Genomic DNA, 27,919 nt, shown 5'->3' on the forward strand with positions numbered 1-27,919 from the left:
TTCAAAATAGCCCTAATTCCTGTTCGTGGCTAGAGCGTAGACTATGGTATTGCTGTGTGCCTCTCTGTCCTAAAGTAAAGGGCCTTTGATTCCACTCTTATTTGTCTGACTCTGTCAAACCAACATCAGTAAAACGTCTGCGCTGAAAAGGCAATGCGAGAGCATGTAAGTATCACTAGCCATGACCCTGTTGAGCTGATACTTAGTATTTTATCTTCTTTCTCTTTGATCTCATTCATAGCAAAATCAGAAATGTGTGCAGTGCCTGCCCCGGACAAGCCTGCACTGTCAGAAGAGGAAGTAGAGAGGAAGTCCAAGTCTATCATTGACGAGTTCTTGCACATCAATGACTTTAAGGTAAAGGCAAACAGTGAAGGCAGCAACTCTTAGGCAGCCCGTGTCAGAGAGCATGGCAGCCTGGTGTGGCCTAGGTGTCGTTATGATCAGAGAAGACGCGAGTGGAGTAATCTAGCCCTTGGGGGGTTCAGATGGCTCCGCACATGCATTTCTGCCAAGGTCTCTGTTTTAAACTGGTGATCTCTGTCATTCCCAAATTTAAGAGTGGGAAAAGAGAATGGATTCCAGTCAGTGTGACTGAGAGGACTGGCTGTGGCATTAAGGAGCAGACAGAGTACCCCTGCGGCTACTCCTGGCTCCCAGCGCCCCCTGCCTGGGCCCTTAGATATGTCATCGTCATTTTCCCTGGGTTATGGCTGCCGTTTTCCTTTGTTTTGTAATTGGAAATCTGAGGCATGAAAGGACACTGTGTCCAGGTCAGAAAGCCTGAGACATTTCAAGGCCCTCTGTGAGGTTGCCTTTCTGACATCTCCTCCACCTAGACTCTTAAGTGATGATTGGTAGGACAGACCTCCTGCTTGACAAAAGCCACAGACCAGTGACAGACAGAGTAGTGCAGGCGACTCCACAGATATCCTCTGACCTAGAGGGGGTGGCGAAGCTTATCAGGAAGTGCCTCCTGTTAAACATCTGCTAGATATGTTATACTTTTGCTTTGGTATTGTTGAAAATCTCATTATGATTTTTCTGAATAACCTAGCCATTATCTGCTTTTGTATACAAAGTCACTTTGATTATGTCTGTCCAAGCCTTTAAGCCTTCATACCTGTAATAATAGGCAGCATTTGGAAGTGGGAAAAGCGTTTTTGTTTTGTTTTTTTGTTTTGTTTTGTTTTGTTTTTTTTTTTTAGTTTTGAGTTTTTTGTTTGTTTTCAGCTTCTTTTGAGGCCTTGTGCAGCCCAGGCTAGCCCCAAACTCACTAGCCAAGGATGATCTTGTACTTTTAATTCCCCTGCCTCTGCCTCCCGACTCATGGGCATATGAGGATGTTGTGTTGTTTTGAGACAGTGTCTTGCTCCATAGCCCAGTTAAGTTGGACCACCTGTATGACTGAGCTGACTTTGATGTGTAGCCTGCCCAGCCTCTCTTTTCCTGGAGTTCCAGTCATCAGCCGCCAGAGTGAGCAGAAGGAGCTGCTGCCTTGCACCTACTCAGCCCCCTTCCTAGACAGTCAATGCACTGGTGAGCTGGCAGCAGCTTGGCACGTGGAGAAATGTGAAAAACAGGAGAACTTGAAGAGCCGCTACAGGTGACACGGCAGTGTCTGGACAGTTAGATGGCCAGAGAGAGGCTTTATGTCACGCCGTGTCAGCTGCAGTGTGCTTGAGGGTCAGTAGTGGGGACGTTTGAGGAGGCTTGTTCCCCAGTGTGAGCTCTGAGTATGTGGGAAGACTTGTCCTAGGTATTTGACCTCTTTGGTGCAAGATTGTGCAGTACTGACATCCCAAGGAGAATAACCCCACTTGCCACATTAAGTTCTTATTGGTTGGTTGTTTGGGTTTTTTGTTTTGTTTTGTTTTTTATAGACAATGTTTTTCTGTAGCACTGTTTGTCCTTGAACTCACTCTGTAGACTAAGCTGACCTCAAACTCAGAGCTCTGCCTCTGCCTCCACCTCCGCCTCCTCCCCCTCCTCAGTGCTGGGAGTAAAGACAGCACCAATCCCAGCTCACATTAAGGTCTTTGAATCTTGGCGTTGAGTTCCATTTTACAGTATCTCATTTTAAGTAATGCATGTTGGCACATACTGTTACATCCTCTGTATACATTGTATGCATATTTGAATGTTATGCTTTTTAAAAATCCATTAGCGCAGTATGGTATAATATATATTTATATGCTTTCTGGGCCTCATACTGTACTAGAGACTAGCCTCCAACTTGTGACAATCTCCTTTCTCAAACTCTTAACTGCTAGGATTACAGATACAAATCATGTTTAGAAATATACTTTGGAGCTGGAGACATGGCTCACTGGTTAAAAGCACTGACTGCTCTTCCAGAGGTCCTAAGTTCAATTCCCAGTAACCACATGGTGGCTCACAACCATCTGTAATGGGATCAGATGCCCTCTTCTGGTCTGAAGACAGCTACAACGTACTAAATAAATAATAAATAAATAAATAAATAAATAAATAAATAAATAAAAAATTTTTTTAGAGGAAGGAGCATACTTTGATACTGACATTTGAGGGTTTTGTTTTGTTTTGTTTTTCTAGACAGGGTTTCTCTGTGTAGCCCTGGCTGTCCTGGAACTTACTCTGCAGACCAGGCTGGCCTCGAACTCAGAAATTCGCCTGCCTCTGCTTCCCAAGTGCTGGGATTAAAGGCGTGTACCACCACTGCCCGGCTCTTTTATGTTTTGGAGGTTTTGTTGTTGTTGCTATTTTGTTTTGGGGGACATTTGAGTTAAATTTACTAAAACTGTTAACCCAGGGACTGATTCATCAGTTAAGGGTATTTAGTGCTCTTACATAGGATCCAGACCTAATATTAGCTCCTACATACATTCAGGCACATGCACATACGTACATGTTAAATAAAAAAATAAATCTAAGGAACAACAAAAACAAAAATGAAAGCTATATGAGGTCATCCCCCTTGGAGGGAAGGAAGTTCAGAGTCTTGCTGCATTATTTAATCTCAATTTCAATCTGAATTAAAGCCATCCTCCTGCCTCAGCTTTCTGACCTGATGAGCACAGGTATACTGATGTGGGATGTGCTTTGTCACCGGGCTAGAACCTTTAACTCAGTGTGTACCACAGGATAGATTTTGAACTCAACAGCCATCCTCTTGCTTCAACATTTTTAGTGCGTATGTCACCACATCTAAATCAGTATTTTTATTTCTCTCTTTTTATTCTAAAAATTTGCATATAGTACCCTTTTTAATATTAAACAAGGATAAATCTTAGATTAGAAAACTATCTTATTTGTAAAACTTTATGCTGCTTTTAATATATTTATATTTTGAAGTTATCGTAACATCAGATTTTGGAACGAACCTTTATTTTGTTTGACCAGGAGGCCACGCAGTGCATAGAGGAGCTGAGTGCCCAGGGCCCGCTGCATGTGTTTGTGAAGGTCGGCGTGGAGTTCACCCTGGAGCGGAGCCAGATCACCAGGGACCACATGGGCCACCTACTGTACCAGCTGGTGCAGTCAGAAAAGCTTAGCAAGCAGGACTTCTTCAAAGGGTTGGTATCCAGTGTCCTCACGCCTGTACTGCTAGGTGACACCTGCCATCATGGCTCCTATGTCACTTCACTGTTCTAGGGTCATAGGCAGTGTTGACTGATGGCCCCTGTGTCACTGTACTGTTCTAGGGTCATAGGCGGTGTTGATTGATAGAACCGCAGTTTGTAGACTGGGCTAAGACACGCATGTTATCCTCTGAGTTTCTCTGAGACCTCCATCCAGTGTCTCTAATGTAAAAGAACCACAACTCATTCATCACAAGGCTTTAAGTCAGTGAACCTCAATTTTCCTCAGGAAATTGTTAAGGTTTATGTGTTTGCCCTCTAGAACTTGTAGGTTTCTGTGAAATGACCTGAGGTGTCAGAGATTGCTGTGGCCCAGTCTGACTTTTAGTTCCTGTTCCCTTTGCAGGATCATGGCTCATTGCCATCCGCTTGTCCCGGTGCTGCTTTGGTCACCTGTACCCTGAGTCATGGCAGAAAAGCGCTGCCTAGATAGCACCTCCTTCATGCTGTCTTTATGTTCATAGCTTTTCACCAGTTAGAGGGTCAGCCTGTTCTGTCTATGGAAACCTAGCAAGAACTGTCGGCCCCCACTGTGCACCTTTGTTGACCATAAACTCACAACTTATACTGATTTGTGTTTTCGCTCTCTTCCATTGGTCAGTGTGCTTTTACCCAGTGCTGTCTTGTTTACAACTGCTTTATGATACTGTTTGAAAGCACGGACAGCTTCTTCAGAGACCTGCACTAGTCCGCTGTCTGAGACGGCTTCTCCACTTTGGTTTACATCAGTGTCTAAGGTTCCCACCGAGCGTGCCGCTGTCGGCGTCTTCTCTGCTTAGCCTTTGTCCCAGGGATGGCCTCCTTCGGTAGTTGGCCGTTCGCTGTGCAGAGCACAGTGCACAGCACAGAGCTGCTCCCTCTCATTCACTCAGCCCAGAGGCAAACCTAGCTCAGTAGTGCAAACAGAAGCGGATTACGTGACTAAGGTGTCTCTTTTAAAAGGATTTAACACTATAAACTTCAATACCTATGAGCTTCATCTATGAAACCCTATGTTAAGGGAAGAAAGTCATTTTATAAGAAGTAAGGATTTGGTTCCCAGCTGTGTTTTGTGAACTGCTCGATGATGAATTAGCTGAGTGCAAGGTGGAAACACAAGCCAAGGGTTGAGAATCTGGGAGCCTTTAATTGTGATGAGAGATGAAACAGTGTAGTGTTTAATGAAAGCATAGTTTGGTTATCTATCGAGTGCATGCGGAAACTTGTTGCTCTACTGATTTTGGTCTCTATTTAATTTTAACTTTTAAATTATGTTTTTGGTAATTTTTTTCCTTGTTCTTATTTCAGTTTTTCTGAGACCTTGGAGTTGGCAGATGACATGGCCATCGATATCCCCCACATTTGGCTGTACCTGGCTGAGTTGGTCACCCCCATGCTAAAAGAAGGGGGAATCTCCATGAGAGAACTTATTGTGTAAGTTGTATTTGTTCTATTTAGCGTCTATCATGGTAAATGAGTCAACACCCTTTCCCACGTTGTCATAATGGTGTCCCATTGACACCTCTACACACTTATGGACATAGTCTATAACTGTTTATCATTCTTTTTTTAATATTTATTTTTATTTTATGAGCATTGATTAGTGTTTTACCTGCATATATTTCTGTGTGACATGTCAGGTTCCCTAAAATTGGAGTTAGAGCTGGCCTTTTTGCTGTTGTTGTTGTTTTGGTTTTTTTTTTTTAAAGATTTATTTATTTATTTTATGTATATGAGTACACTGTAGTTGTACAGATGGTTGTGAGCCACCATGTGGTTGCTGGGATTTGAACTCAGGACCTTCAGAAGAGCAATCAGTGCTCTTAACTGCTGAGCCATCCCTCTAGCCCCAATTACAGACAGTTTTAAACTGCCATGTGGGTGATGGGGATTGAATCCAGGGTCCTTTGGAAGAGCAGCCAATGTTCTTAACTGCTGAGCCATCTCTCCAGCCTCCTTAGCCTCCATTGTCAAGGGGGAATTGTCACATTGTCTGTAGTTGAAATCTGTTAGGAGTATGAGAAACCTTTTGCCCTTTGGGGTGGTCATCACTGCAGACTCAGATGGAGTCCAGGAGGTGATTATTTCTGGATGTTTCTTGTTAGTCTGGGTTTGCTCTGCCTTACTGAGCTGCACCATTATAATACAAGCTCACTGTTACTCTATTTTATTTTTTTATTTTTGGTTTTTCAAGACAGGATTTCTTAGTGTAGCTCTGGCTGTCCTTAACTGGCTTTGTAGACCAGGCTGACTTCAAACTCACAGAAATCCACCTGCCTCTGCCTCCAAGTGCTGGGATTAAAAGTGTGCGCCCCCAGGCCTTGCCAGGCTCAGGTTAGAAGGACATCATCCTGCTGTGAGTGTGAACGAGCATCAGTGCTCCTCTTCTTCACACACGGCCGACCCTGCAGCGGCTCTTAGTCAGACCACACCACACAAGCCTCCTCCGAAAGGCTCACAAAGTAGATATTGGCACTTTGGGGATTGTGAAGTCTTCATGGGAAAGCAAAACAATAAAAACAGCTTAATTGAGCATGTTCTCGGTTAATTGACAGTAAAACTCCTTTTTGAGAGAAGTTAGTTTAGGAAAGACTTTTGCCTCACTCTGAAAATACCATAGAGAAAAGAAAATTGTGTCTTAAATCTCCTTGTGACTGAGCCTTAACTGAAGTGCTTACATATAAAGGCAGATCCTGGACTTCTGCTTCCCTCCTGCCCCTCCACTGCGCTTGAGGTGACCAGCAAGTCCGATGGGCTGCCCTGAGTCAGTGTTCACCAGCTGCTCCTGTCTTTACAGGGAATTCAGCAAGCCATTACTTCCTGTTGGCAGAGCTGGGGTCCTGCTTTCTGAAATCCTGCACCTTCTATGCAGACAAATGGTGAGTGCCAACAGTGTGAGACCTTTTGATCACGTGGTGGAAAGGACAGTGACCGCATTGAGCTCAGGTTCCGTGAACAGTTCCGGGTTCTGTGAACAGTTCCGGGCTCTGTACACAAGTATTCCTATTTCTTTTTGACCATAGGAGAAGAGTATGGCAGCTGCCTGGCCTGTGAGAGGTGCATTTGCCCTTTTGTTACCAATAACTCTGGGAAGAATTATCCAGTCACAATGGATAGCTGTGGTGCTAAGCAATCTCAGGCTACATGTTATTTATGTCTAAGTTTTCTCTTCCTTTGGAACAAAATTACTTGTAATAGATTTAAAAAAAAAAATCTTTGAGAGTGGGACTGGTCAGATGGCTCAGTGATTAAGAGAACTTGCTGATATTGCAGAGGACCCTGGTTCAGATCCTAGCACCACATGCTGACAAATGTCTGTAACTCCAGCTCCGTGGGTTCTGATGCCCCCTTCTGGCCTACATGCAGTTAAAACACTATTCATAAAATAAAGATTCACAAAATAGTTAATCTTATTACTTTTGACAAGTAAAGTGCTGGTGTCTTCTTAGAAATAAGTCTTCTTAGAAGTAAGTGGTAAAAATGACAGTGCAGGAGAGTGAATTCTTCCAGGTCAGTGCAGTTAAATATCTGTTATTCCAAAGATAAGTAAGCCTCCAAAGTCTGTAGGCTGGAGAGGGAGAGAGGCAGATGGGAACCATTCAAGCAGAAGTAGGTGGGGCTTCGTCAGCAATGTCATCTAGAAAGAGGATGCAGCACAAAGCAGAGGCCCCTGAGATCCTGGAGGACTCCTGCTGTGGTGCGTCTGAGCTGCAGCTGCTGCGTGCTGTTGGTTTGCCTTTTGACTTAACCCAGGGCTTCCTGCTCACCACGAAAGCCCTTCTGTGCCCCATTTGTGAAACTGTTTAAAACAGAGATGCTTTCAGCAGCCTGCTTGCTTCTGGTGACTTCCTGTTTTGTGATAAAATTCTCTCCCATATAGCCCAAAGATATGTACTGAACTATCTTTTAAATTCAGCATTCCTTCTTCCACCTTCTTTAGTTCTTACTTAAAATTTAATTGTTATAAACACTCATTTGTAATAACAGAAACTACCATCCACTTCTAAACAAAACCAGATTTTTGATGAATTTTCATTTGTTTGTTTTTTTTTTTGTATCTTTATACTTGTTTATTTTTATCATTATTGATGGCAGTCTTCCTGCCCACCCTCTTGGGTGGTGGAACTATAGGCGTGCACCACACTGCCCAGCTGCACCTGGTCTCTTGGTCGAGTTGTGAGGTCCCTTACCTCACAGCCTCATGTTTTCTCTTACATTGTGTTCATGAGGCAGCAAGAGGTCCTGCTCGTGTGTTTCCAGTTGAGCGAGATTCTTCTCAGTTCAAATGGAAAGGCAGTCTTTGAACAGGGGTGCCTTGGAGGTCTACGCCTGGCTTTTAATGGTGGTGTGTATACAGAGCTGTCAGGAAGCGGGAAAACAGAATCTTGAAACATGCTGTGCTGGGGTATTTAGTTATTGATGGATGTTTCCTAAATTAGGCTTATAGTAATGAATCATGGGCTCATAAGCAGTTATATTAAATCATTCACCATTTTTTTATTTACATACTTTTTTAGGTTTGGCAGAGAAGGTCAGCTCTGGAGGCCAGGCTGTCTTGGAGTTTGTTATGTAGTTCACACTGGCCTTGCGCTCCCGGTGCTTAGCCACAGACTACTAAACCGCTGTGTTCCGGGTGTGGCTTCCATGCCAGAGTCGCTGTTGAACTCGTGTGCACTCAGATAGCTCACATACTAGTCTTTTGATTTTGAATTTTTAGTCTCTGTAGAGTAGTCTGGACTTTTTATATCAAGCAAACTTTTTTTCTTCTTGCAAATGAAGCTGATGGACAGGCTCCTCTCTGTTTTAGAGCCATAAGAAAGTGGGCGCCCTGTGGAGGGAGGCTGACCTCAGCTGGAAGGACTTGTTACCGGAAGGGGAAGATGTGCAGAATTTTCTTCTGGAGCAGGTAAGTCACGGTTTTTTTGAACCTGGTTGGTTTGAGGTTGTTAGATCCCATGTGTAACATCCATAAGGGCCTGTATCCATCCCTAGCACTGAAGGTGATGACAGTGAAGACTAGTAAATCAGACAAGGACAGTTGAGGGACTGGTGTTCGACGCTCCCTTCCCCCCCCCCACACACACACACACCATTTCAATAACAAAGAGGAAATGAGAACCTTAGCAAAGACAGCTTTTTAATCTGTGTTTTAAAGCTCCTCTGTCGGGGTGCTGTGTCCAGCACAGCTCAGGGACATCTGACTAGCCAAGCAGATGCATGTACAGCAGAGTTTTGTTGGCGTTGCCTGGGCTCTCTGATGGAAGATTTGTAGCATCCTGGGAGCTCAGCGTGTTTTTTATATGATGTTGCACACAGAAGAACAAGGAGGCAGAGTTAGCTCATCTCAGTACGAGCCCTGTCCGTAGGGGAGTGGTCTACAGGCTGTAAGCATGTTGGGGAAAGGCTGTGGTGGACATGTCTTCCTATGCTATCAATGTTCACATATGGTCCAAACATGAAGGCTAAGCCGTTTCCCCCTGGGTCTGAGGCTGTGGGTCCCTGGCCTGGCATGCATTTCCCAAAGATAGCACACACTCAGGGCTTCCTTTGTTCCCTACCATCAGGAAGCTGTTCAGGCAGTGAGGAGCTTGACTCCCCCGCACCCATTGGAAAATGCCAGGTAATGGTGTATACTTGTCTCCCAGCTCTGGGGAGTCAGAATGAAAGGTCAGGGAAGCTTGCTGGTCAGCCGGCTGATTAGTAAGTTCCAGGCCAGTGAGAGACCCTGTTTCAAAACAAAGTAGGTGGGTGTTCCTTAGAGACAAACACAAGGTTGTCCTCTGGCCTACACATACGTATGCCTACATATACACGTGTACACATATCACACACACACACACACACTTAAAAGAGAATACTTAACAGATCCCATGATCCAGAAGTATACTACTTGATAAGTAGAAATGAGTTATCTTACCAGAGCTGCCAGTGCTCTGAGCTCTAATTTGAAGCCAAGAGTTCTCTCTGTAGATGGGGCAAGGCTAGGATGCCACTTAGAAGGCAGAGGGATATAGAGAGGCTTACTATTTCAAACCCTATTGGTAATAATTGGAGGGATCCTTCCCTAGCTTGCCTCTGATTTGACAGGAAATGCAGACATTGACAAGCCAGAGTGCAGCATTGGTACGCTCTGAGCTCTCCTACTAAACAACCGGAGGGGGGATGCTCAGTTGAAGCAGCTCTCAAATAGGAATGACAAAGCTCTTACAAATCCAAATCCTGAAACACCTGGGCTTGGGCATCCCCCCCAGCCCTGGAATTCCACCTCCTGGGACCCGAGCTATGTATGACCTTCAGGTTGAAATCACTGTGGGCCACATGGTGAGATTCTTCAGGAAACCTGAAGCTAAAATAAGCTGTAACATAATCATTAAGGACATAACCTGCTGATGCACATAACCCCAGGACTCAGGAGGCAGAGGCAGAGTGTCGCTGTGAATTTAAAGCCATCCAGGTCCAAAGCAAGCAATATCCAGGGCTATCCTATCTCAACATACAGAAAAGAAGCATAGCAGCTTCAGATAAGTCCAGGCCCTGAGCCCATTCCTCTGCAGTCCGAGGTGACGGAGATGTGCATTACGAGAGGGTCTTGGAATCCCAGCTGTTAGGAGCCTGATACAGGAGGATGCCCATTTACCAGGAATGTGAGGCCTGCTTGAGCAGTAGAACAAAGTCAAAGCAGGGAAGTGCTGTCCAAAGACACTGTGTGGGCTGCCGTGTGCTCACTTCAGCTATAGCTACAGTCTAGGAACACTAGGGATATGCTCAGAAGTGCAGCCTGCAGCTGTAGCTATGGCTGCCCCTTGAACTCTCCCTCCCAAATGCGGGGATCATAGCCTGTGCTACTGCACCCAGCACAAACTGTTTTGTAACTCAAGTATGTGTAAATTATACATGGAGTATATCCACCCCTTTTAAAAGATTTCTGTATTCTTTTTATGTAAGAATGTTATACCTACACGTAGGTCTGTGCCTGTTGCCCCAGAGAGGGTGTCAGATCCCCTGGAGGAACTGGAGTTACAGACAGTGAATAGTCACACTACAGAGTTGTGTGCTAGAAACTATGCCCAGGTCCTCTGCAGCTCAACCACTAACTAAGCCGTATGTCCTCCACCGACCCCACCCCTATTTTTTAAATACATATTGTCTAAACCGTGGAGAGTTCATTTGCCTTGAGTGAAACAAGGAACCATGAGAAAGAATGAGTACTACATCTGTTACATCACTCAGATTTAGAAGAAAGGAAAAGCTATAAACCAGTTTGAGCTTCAGTCATATTAAATTCAGGTCAGGGGACCGCTGTGTTCAAGAGGCTGAACAGAGCGATGGTATGAGGCTGGCCTGAGGTACACAACTGAGCCTGTCTCAAAGTCACAAAAAGGAGATGGAGGAGAGGTTGGGCTTCAGGGTGAGCTCTGTGGGCGGGGCACTTGCTGAGCTGGAAAGGGGCGGGGAATAGGCAGGAGAGAAAGAAGGTGGACATGGGCAAGTCAAGTCTGAGAGGCAGAAGGGAAACTGCTCAGCCAGCTTCCACTCAGCCAGGCCTGGCTCCATAAGACAGGCAGAACAGGAGAAAGTCAGAAAGACAGCAGAGAGCACTACTGCTAGTCGCGAGATGACACTGTGAGCAGCGCGCCTGTGCACCTCATGCTGTTCATTCATTAGCCTTTTCGACGGAACAAATACCTAGGACTCCAGGGTCCCTGGTTTAAATATGAATTGCAGCACATATTTAAAGACTAAACAATACTAAACTCCAAAGTGATGTGTCAGTTGTAGGAAACCAAGGAGGGGCCCCTACTCCCCTGAAGCTGAATAAGCCTTCATCCTGCACTGAGCGGAATGGGCTGATCTCCGAATTCAAGGCTAGCCTGGGCCACATAGTGAGACCCTGCTGAACATTTGTTCTTGAACACAGGAAATGAAGTCATTGATTCATATCGTACTGACTGGTTTTGTGTTGTCAACTTGACATAGGCTGGAGTTATCACAGAGAAAAGAGCTTCAGTTGAGGAATTGCTTCCCTGAGATCCAGCTATGGGGCATTTTCTCAATTAGTGATCAAGGGGAGAAGGCCCATTGTGAGTGGTGCCATCCCTGGGCTGGTGATCCTCAGTTCTATAAGAAAGCAAGCTGAGCAAGCCAGAGGAAGCAAGCCAGTAAGAAACATCCCTCCATGGCCTCTGCATCAGCTCCTGCTTCCTGACTTTCTTTAGTTCCAGTCCTGACTTCCTTTGGTGATGAACAGCAATGTGGAAGTGTAAGCTGAATAAACCCTTTCCTCCCCAACTTGATTTTTTGTCATGATGTTTGTGCAGGAGTAGAAACCCTGACTAAGACACATAACAACCTATGCTTCAGGCTAAATCAAGGGACACTGGGAAGTAGTGTAGAATCATACTCAGTTGTTCTGGAGATGTCAAATCAGCATCTGGCTACAGTGCTTGCCCATTGTGATTTGAGACACATGCTGTCAAGCATGGTAACCCCAGTCCTAGGGAGGTGGAGTTAAAGGGATCAGGGATTAAAGGTTATTCTTGGCCGCCAAATGAGCTGGAAGCCAGCCTGAGCTATGAGACCCTATGTCAAACCCAGTAGCAGCAAAAGATGTTTGGTGAACTCAGGTCTAAGTGAAAGCCTAGCCCTCTGGGGACCAGGGAGAACGGTGAGCACTGCCTTTGTCAGTGGTAAAGCTTTGTTCTCAAACTTTTCTACTTTTATTAATCCCTCATAGCCATGGAGCCATCTCTCTGTCCCCCTAAATACAATTTTTTTGAAAGGTTGGAACCTCATCAGATGCTAGTGAAATGACAGCCTTTCCAAGTTCCATCTGGAGTGGCATCTGCTGCTCATTTTCTCTCAGAGCGAGGCCATAGCTGCCCTTCCTCTCCATGTAATCACCACAGTGAAAATCCCAAGGCCTCAGGTAATTGCCACAGTGAACAATACCAGTGTCTCATATTTGGTTCCAGAAGTTGGACTTTACGGAGTCAGAAGGGCCCTGCTCCTCTGAAGCACTTTCAAAGAAAGAACTGTCTGCTGAGGAGCTGTCTCAGCGCCTGGAGAAGCTCATCATGGAGGACAAAGCGGACGACGAGCGGATCTTTGACTGGGTGGAGGTACAGACACTGCCTGTGCTCTGCGGTCTCTGCAGAATGGCCGGTGGGGCCTCAGAGTTCACATTGCCCGTCCTTTCCTTCACACCTATTCCCCTTCAGGCACCAGTGGCTTCTGTGCCTGTATGGATGCAGTGTCTGAAATCCAGAGACCACTTTCATAAGTGCTCAGCCATCTTTACTCTTTTTATTTTTTTTTAATCAGATTTTTGAGACACAGTCTTGTTATGTGCAGTCCTGGCTGGCCTGGGATTTGCTAAGTAAATTTGGCCTCGAATTCCTAGAGATCATCCTGCCTCTGATTGCATGCACCCGCCACCACGCCCAGGCAGTTTCAGACTTTTCTTTTTTTTTTTTTAAGCTTTATTTATTATGGATACAGCATTCTTGCCTTCGTGTATGCTTACAGGCCAGAAGAAGGCATGGATCCCATCACAGATGGCTTTGAGCCACCATGTGGGTTCTGGGAATTGAACTCAGGACCTCTGGAAGAGCAGTCAGTGCTTTTAACTGCTGAGCCATCTCTCCAGCCCCACAATTTGTCTTTAACACGTAAAACCTACTCAGAACAAAACCCATTGCTCTGCATTTCAATCCATTAGAATTCATTCCACATTCTGTCACCTCGTATACTACCCCAGATAAATTTAGTAAGTGGCATGCAGTTACTATGACATACATTGGCTTACATTTTCAAGTCAATGGCTTGAAATTTTTGTCCTTTGCCTTGAGTGTTAGGGTCTGCCGTGTGTCTAACCTATTCGCTGTGTTCCTGTAAGTAGCATGCTTGTCCATGAAGAATGCTTCCATGCTTTTCATGGGGTAATAGATGCAGAATTGAGTCTAACTTACACAGGGCTGACCCTTCTAGAATCGTCCTTAGCCACTCAGGCTCTGAGAAATAATCTTTTCTTGAAGTCTTTGTTTTTCTCATTTTTGATCACTGCTATAGAGAGATAGACAGAGATAGATATAGACTTAGTATTTTATTCTTTGTGTCTGTGTGTTTTGCCTTCATGTATGTCTACACCACCTGTTATTTCTGGTGCCCATAGAGGCCAGAGTAGTGTCAGATCTCTAGAACTGGAGTTACAGGTTGTTTTGAACACCCATGTAGGTTCTGGGAACCAAACCCTGATTCTTCTCCAAAAGTAGCAAGTTTCTTAAATACTGAACCACCTGTCCAGCCTTTAATCACTGCTTTATTTATTTGTAGGCTGCTGTTAGCAGCCCAACATGAGCACTAGGGTCCAAACTCTAAGGTTTCTTTGGCTGAGAGGGGGCATTTTTTACGGGTTTGTTTTGTTTGATGTTTCTTTGTTTTGGTTTGGTTTTATTTTTTATTTTGTGGTTTTCGGAGATGGGGTTTCTCTGTGTAACTAACAGCCCTTGCTGTCCTAGAACTCTTTATAGACCACACTGGCCTTAAACGCAGAGATCCTCCTACGTCTGCCTCCCAACTTTCTGGGCTTAAAGGCATGCTATGAGGCCAAATGCTGGGGGGGGGGGGGTGTATTTATTTATTTATTTATTTAATGTATGTGAGTATAGTGCACCTGTTTTCAGACACCCCAGAAGAGGTCATCAGATCCCATTACAGATGGCTGTGAGTCACCATGTGGTTGCTGAGATTTGAACTCAGGACCTCTGGGAGAGCAGTTCCTCCTCAAGTCTTTATTTCCAGATCCTTATGGGTTACTCTTACCAACAAACAGCCCAGGCTTCCTGCATTCCTTTGGAAGTTGCTTGTAGTGTCTGAACTTGTCAGCGTTTGGCAGCCAGCACAGGTCAGGAGGTATATTACATGGGTGTATTAGTTTGGGTTCTCTAGAGTCACAGAGCATATGGGCAGTCTCTTATAGTTAGGGAATTTGTCGATGACTTACAGTCTATAGTCCAACAATGGTCAGCAGCAGCTGTGGATGGAAGTCCAAGGATCTAGCAGTTGCTCAGTCCCACGAGGCAAGCAGGCAAGGAAGAGTGAGTAAATCTTCCTTCTTCCAATGTCCTTATATATCTCCAGTCAGTGTATAGCCCAGATTAAAGGCTGTAGGTCTCCAACAGGGTGTGACCCAGATTAAAGGCTTGTGCCTCCATGCCTTTAATCCCAGATGATCTTGTCTTAATCTTCTGGAATTCATAGCCACTATACTTCAAGATCTCTATGCCAAGATCCAGGTCAAAAACTTATATCTCTGAGCCTCCAGATTAGGATCATAGGTGAGCCTTCCAATTCTAGATTGTAGTTCATTCCAGATATAGTCAAGTTGACAACCAGGAATAGCCACTACAATGGATTTTGGGTTTTGTTGTTCTGAGGTGGTCACATGTTGCTTGGGGTGGCCTCCAGAGACCACCTCCAGGTCCTGATTCTCCCTCCGCCTCCTAAGTGCTATGTGTGCACAGCGCCATCCAGCCCTGTCTTGCACTTGTACTCGGCCTCTGCCCTGGAGGCCCATCCCACACAGAACTCAAACCTGTCCTCAGTCCGGTACCACTCTAGTCTGGGTGTGCTCCCTGTTGGGGTTCAGACTTGGCATCTGCTGTGCTCTTTACATGACATCATCCTCAGATTATCTATCAGGGTCTGAGGGGAGCTGAGGAGACCGTGTGAGTAGATTGGTCTCAGGACAGAACTGCAAATTGTGACTGTGGCTCTTGTGCTCCTCAGGACACTACTGTCCCTTAGCTTATTCCTTGTCCTCTACTTGGCTTTGTAGTCACCATTTACATTTCACCCACAGGAGACTGGATATCATTAGAGAACTTCAAATGCCTTGCTGGAACTCAGAAATTATATCTCTCTGAGATGCAGTACACTAATCTAATTAAGATTGAAGGCTACTTTAACATGGCTACATTTTTCTATATATAACTTCCTAGTGTGACCTTGGGGTCTCTGTGACCACCACCATAACTATCAGCTGTGACCACCAGCTGAGTAACAATCTGAGAGAGGCTCAGTATGACTGAGTTCAAACTTTGGGACTCTGACCCGAAAATTTATTTTAGGCATATTTCAGCATGACACAATGTGGTGAAGATTTTCCTGGTAAGATTAACTCAATGTCGTGTGCACAATAAAGCTTAAAATGTGACTACATCAAACCTTTGTAAAGTTCACCTTCCATAGAGAAGGGTTCTGTAGATTGACAAGCTTCCAATGGGGGTTTGAAGGAGGAGCCCAAATGGTCACCAGGCTATTGACCATGTCCACCCCCAGCCTTTGGGAGGATAACAGGTGTGCATTCTTTCCTTTGAAGGATCACCCTCTGTGCACTCCAGTGCTTATCCGTGACTCCCACGGATAACCAGCTCTTTCCTAATCTTTTTTATCTATTTATGTTGTAATTCTTGGAAGGTGGCTAAGCTTACTACTGTGCCACCACATAGTAAATTCTTGAACTTAGGGTAGCCTCAGCCTTGGGCCTGGTATTTAAGGCCTGCCAGATGTTAAGAGTTTTCTGTTTTGCAAGTCCGACCATGGTGCTCATACTCAGCATCAATCCCCTCATGATTTCTGTAGATGAACTGTATGTAAATGCTTGTGGCAATTTTACTTTTTTAAATTGTAAAACTGTATTACAAATGAATACATGTTTCCTTACAAAAAATGATACGTATTTGCCTGCTCTTACGCTGTGATTGATGCGATAAAGTTTGCAGTGGTTTCTTTGGGATTCAAGTTAAACATCTCAGCAAGGACAGGGTTTCGTTTTCTATTGTTTTGAGAAATGTATACATTTCATGCCATTCTTTCCCCTCCCCCAACCTTCCAAACCTCGGAAAGGTTTCTCTATTATGTAGCTCTGTTTGTCCTGGAACTCACTCTGTATGTAGATCAAGCTGGCCTTACCCTCACAGAGATCTGCCTCCCCAGTGCTGGGATTATAGGTGTGCGCCACCACGCCCTCCTTGCTTCATGTTTTATGCCTGTGTCTGTTCTGGTAAGAAGGCGAAGCAGGGAGGGACACTTGCCACCAAGTCTGATGACCTGAGTTCATCCCCAGAACTCATGTGATAGGAGTGGCCTACTCCCACCTTTGGCTTCTGCAAACAGCGCCTCTGGTGTCTACCCTGATCAACACAATCAATAGATGTAAAAAGTGATTTGTCTTTAAAGAGAAAACAAAGGATAGATTTTAACAAATGTAAATTGTACTTAATAAAGATAACTTCTTTTAAAAAGCAAGAAAGGAAAGCAGGAAACTAGATTAGTAGCTGAGTCTCAGTGCCTGTGTCTGGACTTCTCTCAATGGGTCTGGTGTGCCATGCCTTGCCACAGACAGATCTTCTCTACTTACCTCTTTCTTTCTCCTCTCCTCTCCTTCCTTCTCCTCTCCTTCCTCCTGTCCTCCCTCCTCCCTCTCCTCCTCTTCTCCTTCCTCCTCCTCTTCCCCCTCCTCCTCCCCCTCCTCCCCCTCCTCCTCCCCCATCCTCCTGTTCCCCATTTGTGCTTAATCTGTACTCTTCTTGGGTTTTCTCTCCATCTCTTTCCTACTGTTAGATGCTGGAATTTGGGTAGTTGGTCTTGCTTGTACAAGGTAGGGGCAGTTTGTTTTCTTGTATCCCTTGAAGAGAGAAACACTCTAATGGTTTAGAAGCCTTGTCTAATTTCATTATCTTAACTGGTTGGTTTGCTCCCATGTCTTGAATCGAATCCTTTGTAGATTTCGAGTATTGTTCAGAACTTAAAATGTTCTCCCAACGTGTTTTTTAAAAAGATAGCTGAATGGCCAGGCAGTGGTGGCACATGCCTGTAATCCCAGCACTCAGCACTCAGGAGGCGGAGGTAGGCAGATGGTGGGGGGAGGGATTGAGACCAGCCTGGTCTACAGAGTGAGATCCAGGACAGCTAGGATCACACAGAGAAACTCTGTCTCTCAAACAACAACAACAAAATAACAACAGTATTAATAATAAGGCTGGAGAGATGGCTCAGAGGTTAAGAGCATTCACCGACTGCTCTTCCAGTAGTCCTGTGTTCAATTCCCAGCAACCACTTGGTCCTTCACTTGGTCCTGTAATGGGATCTGATGTCCTCTTCTGTTGTGTCTGAAGACAGCACTCATATATATCAAATAAATAAATAAATAAATAAATAAATAAATAAATAAATAAGGATTTTTTTTTTGTTGAACAAAAAGGCATTATCTTCAAAATAATGTGCTTATTTTTTTCTATTTATTCATTAACAATAGTTGTTCCAGCTCTGAAGAAGTAACTCTTTATGGAGGCTTGGCTTCAATACAGATAAAGTTGTTTGGATTTTTGTTTTTGTTATATGGGATTTTGTTTGTTGAGAGGAGAGGAGGTCTCTCTGTGTAGACCAGGCAGGCCTGGGGCTCCAACTTGCCACCTAAATACTTATAAAGAGGTGTCAAGCCGATATCATGGCTCAGCATCTCTCAGCATGGCCATAGCGTCCACGTCGCCTACTATTCTCCTACCCCAGGTGTGTCAGTGTCTCTGTGTGCTGCTATTGCTGTGGCTCTCCTGCTCATGAAATCTCTGGTGTCCCAGAGAGCCGGTCATCTGACAGCCTGGCCTTGGTGTTTGAGGGCATGTGTCAGTCCTTGGTTATAAAGTCATCAACCCCAAGCTTTCTAATCTCCAGTTGACAATGACATCTTCAGTGTCTCCAGGCCAGATGCTGTGTTCAGACAAACTCTGGTGGAAAAGATATGGGAACCAAATGTTGATTCTGTTCTAGTCCCTAAGAACCCAGTGTTGGAACACTTGGAACACTTGCTTTGAGGCTGCCTCCACTTGGATCTGTCTGCTGCTGCTGCTGCTGCTGCTGCTGCTGCTGCTGCTGCTGCTGCTGCACATCAGCTTAGCAAAAGCCTGAGCAACAAGATCTGCAGTGGAATTAAAGCTGGGGTCCCCTCTGAATTCATTTGACATCTGTTAGCACACTGTTTCTTGACATCCTTAGAAAACAGGAACAAGTTTCTTGCTGTTGAAAGCTTTTGTCAGGCAAAGCTGGAAGTCAGCCCCATTTGTTGTAGATTAAGATAAAGCTGTGTTATTAATCAAGTGTGCAGTCACTACTACCTACAGTCCTGGGGAGGCAGCGTCCAGCTGAGTGGCTCAGGCTGGCCTCAAGCTCACTTTATAGAAGACGAAGCTGCCTAGACCTCAGAGGTGATTCTGTTCTACCCTCTGTTCCTTCCCTGCCCAGACCCCAGTGCTGGATCAGAAACCATGGGCAACCACAGCAGTCTGTGCAGCAGTTGTCATTAAACGTGCAGATGTGGGTGCATATTCTCTTACGACTGTCACTGAGGACAGTGGTTATTCAGTGGTTGCACTTCCTTTTGTTTGTTTGGTTGGTTGGTTTTTGTTTTTTTGGAGACAGGGTTTCTCTGTGTAGCCCTGGCTGTCCTGGAACTCAATCTGTAGACCAGGCTGGCTTGGAACTCAGAAATATGCCAGCCTCTGCCTCCCAAGTGCTGGGATTAAAGGCATGCACCACCACTGCCCGGTGGTTGCACTTCCAAAGGAGCATGGTGCTGTGTGATTGCCTGCAGGACAGGAAGCTCCTCCAGCCTGAGCAGCTGCCAGAGCATTTTCACAGGCCGTGCAAGCACATTGCATTACACTAACATGTTCTGTTTTCCTCCCCAGGCTAATCTAGACGAAAGCCAGATGAGTTCGCCTACATTCCTTAGAGCTTTAATGACGGCCGTTTGCAAAGCAGCTATCATAGGTGAGCGCTGCTGGTGGAAAGCAGCTCTGAGCATGTGCAGGTTCCCGGTGGACGTGTCTTTTTGTTTTTATCCCTCCCCCCCCCCCCCCCCCCCCCCGTTTTTTTTGAGACAGGGTTTCTCTGTATAGCCCTGGAACTGTATCTGTCCTGGAACTCACTCTGTAGACCAGGCTGGCCTCGAACTCAGAAATCTGCCTGCCTCTGCCTCCCAAGTGCTGTGATTAAAGGAGGCCCCTGCCTGGCCTCCCTGTACATTTCATGGTCTGATTTTATATTGTCTTGAAACTTGCAGTTTCCATGCAGATGTTGGCATCATGTCATGCCGTCTGCTACTGCAGTCATGGGGGTGAAGAGTTAATCTCTCCATTAAAAACCTGGTCTGAATCTTACCTGCATGTTTATGATCTGCAGTTGAGCAGAGCTATTTAATGCTTTATGGGTCCAATAGATTTTGTTCCTTCCTCTTCATTCTCAAAGCCATGTCTTATATCATGAAATGGGTTAAATACTCCTTTTTATTGTGTGGTGTTGTTCCCCCCCCCCAGAGGTGGGGCTCATGTAGCTCAGGCTAGGCTCAAACTAACTGTGTAGCTCAGGATGGCATTGAACTCCTCATTCTCCTTCCTAAGCCTCATATGTGTTACAGGTGTACGTGACCAGTTCTGCCTTACCGGTTACATATCATGCTCTATAAACATGAGCATTGTTGCCGGGTGGTGGTGGCACACACCTTTAATCCCAGCACTGGGAGGCAGAGGCAGGTGGATTTCTGAGTTCGAGGCCAGCCTGGTCTACAGAGTGAGTTCCAGGATAGCCAGGGCTACACAGAGAAACCCTGTCTTGAAAAAACAAAAAACATGAGCACTATTTTAACCATCAAGCTAGAGCTTCATGGCCCAGTTTTGTTTATTGCATTTTTAAAGTATTGGCTTGAATTCCTACATTATTAATTAGTAATACTTTAATTGACATGACATTATAACAGTACTCATTTGAATATTACACATTTGTAGGATACAAAGTGATGGGTTTTTTTTTAAAGATTTATTATATGTAAATACATTGTAGCTGTCTTCAGACATACCAGAAGTGGGCATCAGATCTCATTACGGATGGTCATGAGCCACCATGTGGTTGCTGGGATTTGAACTGAGAGGAAGAGCAGTCAATGCTCTTAACTGCTGAGCCGCAAAGTGACATTTTAATAAGCGTCTACAATGTGGACAGTGTTTAAATCAAGCTAATCAACATATCTGTCAGCACTCTAACTTTATGATAAGACATTTGATTAACGTGGATCTCTTAACATTGTCATAACGTCTTTGGAACTGCTTTATTATAATTACAAATAAATGGGTAAACGTTTGAGGGAATGTGCACTCACCTTCCCCTCCATGTTTGTATCATGGTTTTTAAATGGACCATTAAGAATGCACTGGGGCCCCAGGCCTGTAGTCCCAGCTGTCTGGGAAGCTGAGGTAGCAGGATCAGAAGAGAAGGCGCCTCTAAGTGAGGCCCTGGTTCACTAATAAAAAGTCCAGAGAAGGCTGGAGATGTCAGCTCAATGGAAAGTGCCTGCCTGTGTGTGAGACACTGGGTCCAGACCCCAGTACCACCAGGGGGTAGTCCTTGCCTTGGGCCCCTTCTCGCCTCTCCCAGGAGTGCCTCTCTGTCTGCTGTGCTCAGAGGGCCAGAATGGCTCTGTGATAACGCCCGGCTCTTCCATCCCTCCAGCTGACTGCTCTACCTTCAGAGTGGACACCGCTGTGATCAAGCAGAGAGTGCCGATCCTACTCAAGTACCTCGACTCAGACACAGAGAAGGAGCTGCAAGCACTTTATGCCCTACAGGCATCCATAGTGAAACTTGACCAACCTGCCAGTAAGTTTCCATCTTGGCTCCAACTGGGGAGAACTGGAGACATTGAGAGATAGATGATTTGGGGTCAAGACATGGGCATTAGGATAGGGAGGCAGAGGCGGTCAGATCTCTTGAATTCCAGGCCAGCCTGGTCCACAGAGTAAGTTCCAATACAACCCGTCTCGAAGAAAACGAATAAGAGAAGTAGTAGTTAGGGACTGGAGAGATGGCTCAATGGTTAAATATACTCACTGGCTTCTTGAGTGTACCCGGATTCAGTTCCCTGCACCTACAATGGCCATTCCCAACTCTCTGAATCTCTACTCTCAGGGCGTCAAGCACCCTCTTCTAGTCTCCATAGCCAGCAGGTGTGCACATGGGAAGATGGACATACATGTCGGCAAAATACCCAAACACATTAAAATATTTAAAAACATAAAGTATAACTCGTAGGTAGCTAGCTCTCTGCCATTATCCCAGCATGTGGTGTAGCTAGGGCAAGAGGACCGGGACCTCAATGCCAGTGTGGGCTACAGCGTGTGAGAATATACCTGAAAACCAAAGAAAAGGTAAAACTAGTGTAGAGAGTTGGTCCTCTCCACAGGCCAGGTCTAATGGCCCCTCCCAGGGTGTATGCTCCTCCATGTGCAGCCTGGGCCCCAAGTGCTGGGCCATGGTGCAGACTGACAAGTCAAGTTTTAACTTTATTTAATTTCCATTAAGTAGCCACACGTGGACGTATTTTTTTAAATTTTTATTTATTTATTTAATGTATGTGAGTACACTGTAGCTGCCTTCAGACACCCCAGAAGGAGGGCATTGGATCCCATTACAGATGGTTGTGACCTACCATGTGGTTGCTGGGAATTGAACTCAGGACCTCTAGAAGAGCAGTCAGTGCTCTTAACCACTGAGCTATCTCTCCAGCCTACAATGGACATATTAGATGCATAGACAATAGCCTTGAACATGGCTAATGATCTCAGCCTCCTAAGCCCCTGGTGTTAGACGCTGGCCAGTGAACCCCTGACATCTGCAGGAAGTTTCTGCAGACTACTCATGACTGGAAAGGCTTATGGTGGGATGGCCCTGCGTGGCCCACAGATGCTGTCACACTGCAAAGCTTTTCTTTTGTCTTTGAAAGTGAAAGTGCAGCCAGACGGTGATAGCACAGGCCTGTAATCCCAGCACTCTGGGAGGCAGAGGCAGGTGGATTTCTGAGTTCGAGGACAGCCTGGTCTACAGAGTGAGTTCCAGGACAGCCAGGGCTACACAGAGAAACCCTGTCTGGAGGGAAAAAAAAGAGTGCTCCTGAATCTAAAACAAGTTATTCTCAGAGCTTAATAACCAACTGAATCCGGAAGTGTAGCTGATCTTCTCTGGAAGTTATGTGAGGTCATTTAACAGATGGCACCTTCCTTTTCTGAGTTGTACAGGAAGGGACAGTAGCTTCTCAGATGACAGGTTGTCTGATGGCGTGGGTGCTGTGTTTACATTAGGTCCTCCTTATGGAGCTGCTGGTTTGGAAACCCAACCCCATCAGACTTGTGGCCTTCCTCTCCATTTCCCTGTTGGATAACCAGAGCGTCTGTTGTTTTTGTTAGTGGGTAGAAACATGATCTATTTCGGTGTTAAGATAATGTGATTATAAATATTAATCTAAAAAATGTTAGCTGTGGATCTGTCTGACTCTCATTACGGGCATTTCTTGTTCATTCCAGCTCCTTTATTATCGTGGTGGTCAGGAAGCTGCCTGTTGAATGAAGCGTGCAAGCCACGCACAGTGGTCCACATGTTTATCTCAGCACTCAGGGCCGAGGCACACGGGGCTCTTGGGAGTTCAGGGCCAGCCTGCTCTACATAGGGAGCTTGTGGCTAGCAAGGCCACATAATGAAGCCCTGTCTGGGGGCGGGCAGGGCGCACCTGCCACGGAGAGACACTGGGCATGCGCTCCTGTGCTCTGTTCTAAGCTGTACTCCCAGTTCCAAGGGCCTTTCTCAAGGGAAGAATAAATAATTTAAAGGAGCTTAATATCTCTACCAACATTTCTTTTTCAAGTAGTAATAGAAGTTTCCACTGGGAGAACAGAAGAATTCCAATTATTCAGACAGTTGACATTTAAGATACCAAACTCTAGAGATCAACTCAGCCTGTGTTGTCCATATGAAGTCAGTCTTTATTTGAAAAAATACAGACTTAGAAAGGGGAAAGTTATACTTGTTTTTTTGCCTCTGCCTCCTGAGTGCTAAGATTAAAGGCATGCTCCACCACCAGCAGCCTTATATTTAATTTTTATGTGTTTAACGTGATAACTACATAATAGCAAGCACCTTTACTAGTATCCGAACATAGTTGAATTTGAACAAAATGAAAATAAAAGTAATGTTTGTCTGCAAATGAGTGTTATATTGCTCAACACCTAGAGTGTGTGGTGCACAGTCGTAGGAGGAGACTGTTCACTCACTATGCTGATTCACTGCATTCATTCAGACATTCATTCAGACATTCATTCATTCACTGACCACAGTCAGTCACTCACTCATTCACGTCTTTACTTTTCCTTGCAACTACAATGCTCAGATCCGTGGCTGTTGTCCCCTCTTGCAGATTTGCTCCGGATGTTTTTTGATTGCCTGTATGATGAGGAGGTGATATCAGAAGATGCCTTCTACAAGTGGGAGAGCAGCAAGGACCCTGCTGAACAAAATGGCAAGGGCGTGGCCCTCAAATCTGTCACAGCATTTTTCACGTGGCTGCGGGAAGCAGAAGAGGAGTCTGAGGATAACTAGTACTTCAAATACACAAACGAAACAAAAACAATTTAAGTATTTTTTTAAAAAGTTTCACGTCTTCGCCAATCACAGTGCAGCAAGGCCAACTCTCGCAGAAACCCCACGTGTGCGCGAGTGGGAGAGGGGACAGGAATCAGGTGATCATGGAGGATAAAGGTCCTGGAACAAGGAAACAGCAAACCTGAGGGCGGGAGCTCCAAAACCAAAATACATGTACTATTTATAGAAAATATTTTCTGTTTTAATCTTTTCTTTTTAAACGAGGACTCATACTTTAAAAGAAAAAAAAAAAACACATTTAGCAAAAAAAAAAAAAAAAAAAAAAAAAAAATTAAGAAAGAAAAAGAAAAAAAACAGTTGAACTTTAATTTATTTTAAAGACTGCAAATGCCAGTGTAATTTTTTTAATTTGCAGTTTCTGTAAACAACTTGTATAATAGAAAAGCAGAGAAATAAATTTCCCTTCCCTTCAGATGCACCGCACATTTGTGTTAAGGCATAGCTGTTAGTCCCGATTTGAGAAGGTTTGGGGTGAACAAGGTAAGAAAGATCCTTTTTCCCCTCCCTCCCTCCCTCCCTTTCTCCCTCCCTCCCTCCCTGCCTCCCTCCCTTGCCCCACTCCCAGCCCTATCATCAGATCTTTCTGCCTGCATTTCAGCTTGCTTCAGAAAATTTAAAAATCACAATAGTAATCAAAACATACATATTCTTGGAACAGAAGGAAGTACTATGGACCAGAAAAATCCAAGAATTGTTCAAAAAAAGTGCTACCCTGGAAAATACCCTTAATACCGTTGAAATCGTTAGAGCAACTTTAAGGCTTGTAAATACATAGAACAAATATTTAAAAACATGAAAAGGAATTGACTCAATACTATTTCTTTTCACTTTCAAAATATAAGGATCAAAATAAAGACAAGCATTGCAAGTTTAAAATAAAGACTTCTCCTTCTACAGCCGCCAGCTGGGTCCCGTCCTGGGAGGTGCTACCTATGCAGCTGCTATATCGCCCAGTCCCGGGTGCCTCTGACGGTGTGTGTGCTGCGTGCCATGTGTGTATCTGTCCACTATGGATACAGAGGGTGCCAATGTCTAGATATGGGTGCCCTTGGGGTCTAGGACAAGCAAACCTGAAACAGTCTAGCTGTGTACGTTAGAACTCTGGATAGCAGGTCACCCAGAATTACCACTGATTTTTAAATCTCCCATCATTCAGTAGTTAAGAGTCCCAAAGAGGGACTGGAGAGTTTGTTCAGTGGTTAAGATCACTGGCTTGCTTTTACAGAAGAGCCCTGTTGAGCTGCCAGCACCACAGGTAGTTCACAACTGTCTATAGCACCAGCTCCAAGACATCCAACACCTTCCCACAGATACCAGGCAGTCAAAATAATGATGCATGTAAAATCAAGATGAATCACTTATTAAAGTAAGAATTTGAAAGGTGCTCTTTAAGGAATGTAAAAAAAATGGTCCAACACGTGGTAGGAGAGAATCAGTTTCTAAAATAGTCCTCTAACCTCCACACATATGCTGACACTCAGAAGCACACAGATGCACGCATGCACATACACAAGCATACATGTGTTTATGTACACACAAAGTGCAAAAAGGCTAAATTCTGCTTAGTAGTAGGAATGGAGCTTACAGTTCCACACTGCACAGAAGACCTGATTGCTCCGCTCGAGCTTCCTTCAGGCCCTTCCGTGGGTGTGAGGCCTCTGTGGGCGTGCTGGGGCTCATGTTGGCTGTAGTGACTGGGCGCCTGGCTTCCTTTCCACTTCGTGAAGCAGCACTAGGGAATGGAGTCTGGCTCCCTCTCGGCTTTCACCCTACAGAATGAGTTCAGAAACACAGCCAGGCAGATGATCCCAAGGAACTACTCTGCATTTCATGCCCACATAATCTAAGGTTTATGCTGGCTTCTGTCTAACAGCGTCCACAGGAGGAGGAGACCTGCCGACTGAAGAAGCAAAACAGTTTCCCACAGTGGGAAAGGGCTTTCCTGGACCAGGCTGAGGCCAACTTGGAATCCTACCATATGCAGCCGCGGAACCCAGCCCTCAGTGGGGAAAAGCCAAGGGCTAAACGCCACCTTGGCAGGCAAGCGACAGGCTCAGGAAGCAGGTTGGGAGCATCTGGGTACCTTGGAAACCTCAGTTAAAAATGTCACCTGGGTGAATGGTTTACTGTCGACTCCAGGACCCCTGTGCAGAAGATTCCCATCCAGGAAGCTCCCACTAGATGCAGGCTTTCTGAAGGGCCTGACAGCACTGGGGGGGGGGGAGGGGGGAGTGGGGAGATAGTGGCTACTTCTTGGGAATCGGTGGCTTTTACAGACTGACCCATTCATCACTATTGTAAATACAGATGTGTAAAAATGGGGAACTTTTAAGGGTTGGTAAAAAATAATCAAGTTCTTAACATCTCTGTCACAATAGCAGAAATGCTGTGTGGGATGCTGCCCAATGCAGTACCGTCCTACACTTGCAAGGTAGCCTCTGGGTTTATTGATTCTGTGTTGAAATGCTTGATACAATTGGAGCCATTTCCTAACCAGCAAGCATGCCCTTGCCCCAGCCCTCAGGGCGACCGAGGCCGGCAGCCTAACCTATATAACTGGGGTGGGGGCAGTTGGACTGATGGCTCAGTAGATAAGAGACTGGATGCACAAGTCTGAAGACTGAGCTCAGATCTGCAACATCTCCAGAGAAGCCAAGTGGGGCTACATGCCTGCTTGTAACTCCAGCACTGTGGAAGGCAGAGGCAGGAGGATGGCTGAGGCTCACTGGCCACCAGTCCTCCTCCAGGTTCCTGGGAAGACTGGTTAAGGGAATGATGTGGCTCCCTTATTAGTCTGTGGGAAACTGAAGACTTGCTTTGAGCTCAAGGTGAACTCAGTTCTGGACTACAGGGTGAGTTGTCATCTCAGCTACATAAGTGGAGTTAGAAACCACTGAGCCATGTATGAACAGAACCTGCACTTTCACTACCCCTGCACTGCATTGGGATCACGTTCTCTGGGCCTCATCCTGGAAAGCACAGTTTGGTTGGATCCATTTAAAATGAGTCTGGCGTGCTTGGGCGTGGTTAGCTCCTGCCTTTACTTTCAGGACACGAAAGCCGACACAAAAGGATTGCTGCAAATTCCAGGTCAGCCTGGGCTAAAGGGTGAGATTCTACCCTGGGAAACCCGGCCTGGGACGTCTTTCTGGTGAGAGTGCTTGCTCTGCAAGCTTGGGACCCCGAGTTCAGATCTCCAGCGTCAGGTGACCATGGCTTCGTGTGCTGTGGCCCAGCTCTAGGAAGCGGTGGCCTGCAGATCCAGGGTGCGCTGTGACCAGCCGCAACAGCGAACAGATCCAGGGTGCGCTGTGACCAGCCGCAACAGCGAACAGATCCAGGGTGTGCTGTGACCAGCCACAACAGCAAACGTTCCAGTTCAGCCAGAGATCTGTCTGAACACAGAGCTCCTGAGACTGCATCCTGGTCAGACCTCTGAAGATCCTGCATGGGTGTGCTCACTGCATTGTATGCATGTAATATGCACATGTGCACACAACCTCAAAGTGAGGATAAACAGCTGGCTTGCCTTTACTTCAAGACACAAACTGTCTGCAGGCTGGGGTGTGACTCATTGCTAGAGCACAGCACAGTTTCGCACACATTTGACCTCATGAGCAGGTGTTTGTTAAGTTCACTGATTCATTAAGTGTCTCTGGTTCACTGAAAATAGATGGCAATTATTCAGTAACTTGAAAGATGCCCTATTTAAGGAGAGAAGAATATTCTAGTTTTGAAAATAAACTAATTTTTCCATTCTTAGGTAGACCAATAATCCA

At 45.4% G+C, this 27,919-nt stretch overlaps 1 protein-coding gene across 16 annotated transcripts in view; it reads left to right on the top strand.

The window, feature by feature from the left end:
- The window catches only part of Eif4g3 (eukaryotic translation initiation factor 4 gamma 3), a 208,974-nt gene extending 184,332 nt beyond the window's left edge, over positions 1–24,642 (top strand). For all 16 annotated transcript variants that reach the window (XM_052177835.1, XM_052177840.1, XM_052177823.1 and 13 more), the window contains 9 exons: positions 242–357; positions 3,382–3,554; positions 4,908–5,033; positions 6,397–6,478; positions 8,407–8,505; positions 12,572–12,718; positions 19,346–19,427; positions 21,162–21,308; positions 23,896–24,642. In XM_052177835.1, coding sequence (XP_052033795.1) covers positions 242–357; positions 3,382–3,554; positions 4,908–5,033; positions 6,397–6,478; positions 8,407–8,505; positions 12,572–12,718; positions 19,346–19,427; positions 21,162–21,308; positions 23,896–24,077 — 1,154 coding nt within the window. In that variant the 3' untranslated portion in view covers positions 24,078–24,642. The remainder of the gene's footprint in view (positions 1–241; positions 358–3,381; positions 3,555–4,907; positions 5,034–6,396; positions 6,479–8,406; positions 8,506–12,571; positions 12,719–19,345; positions 19,428–21,161; positions 21,309–23,895) is intronic.
- Positions 24,643–27,919: the final 3,277 nt, after the last annotated feature.

The sequence above is a fragment of the Apodemus sylvaticus genome, chromosome 3 (genome assembly GCF_947179515.1).
Source record: "Apodemus sylvaticus chromosome 3, mApoSyl1.1, whole genome shotgun sequence".
In the NCBI taxonomy this organism is placed as follows: Eukaryota; Metazoa; Chordata; class Mammalia; order Rodentia; family Muridae; genus Apodemus; species Apodemus sylvaticus.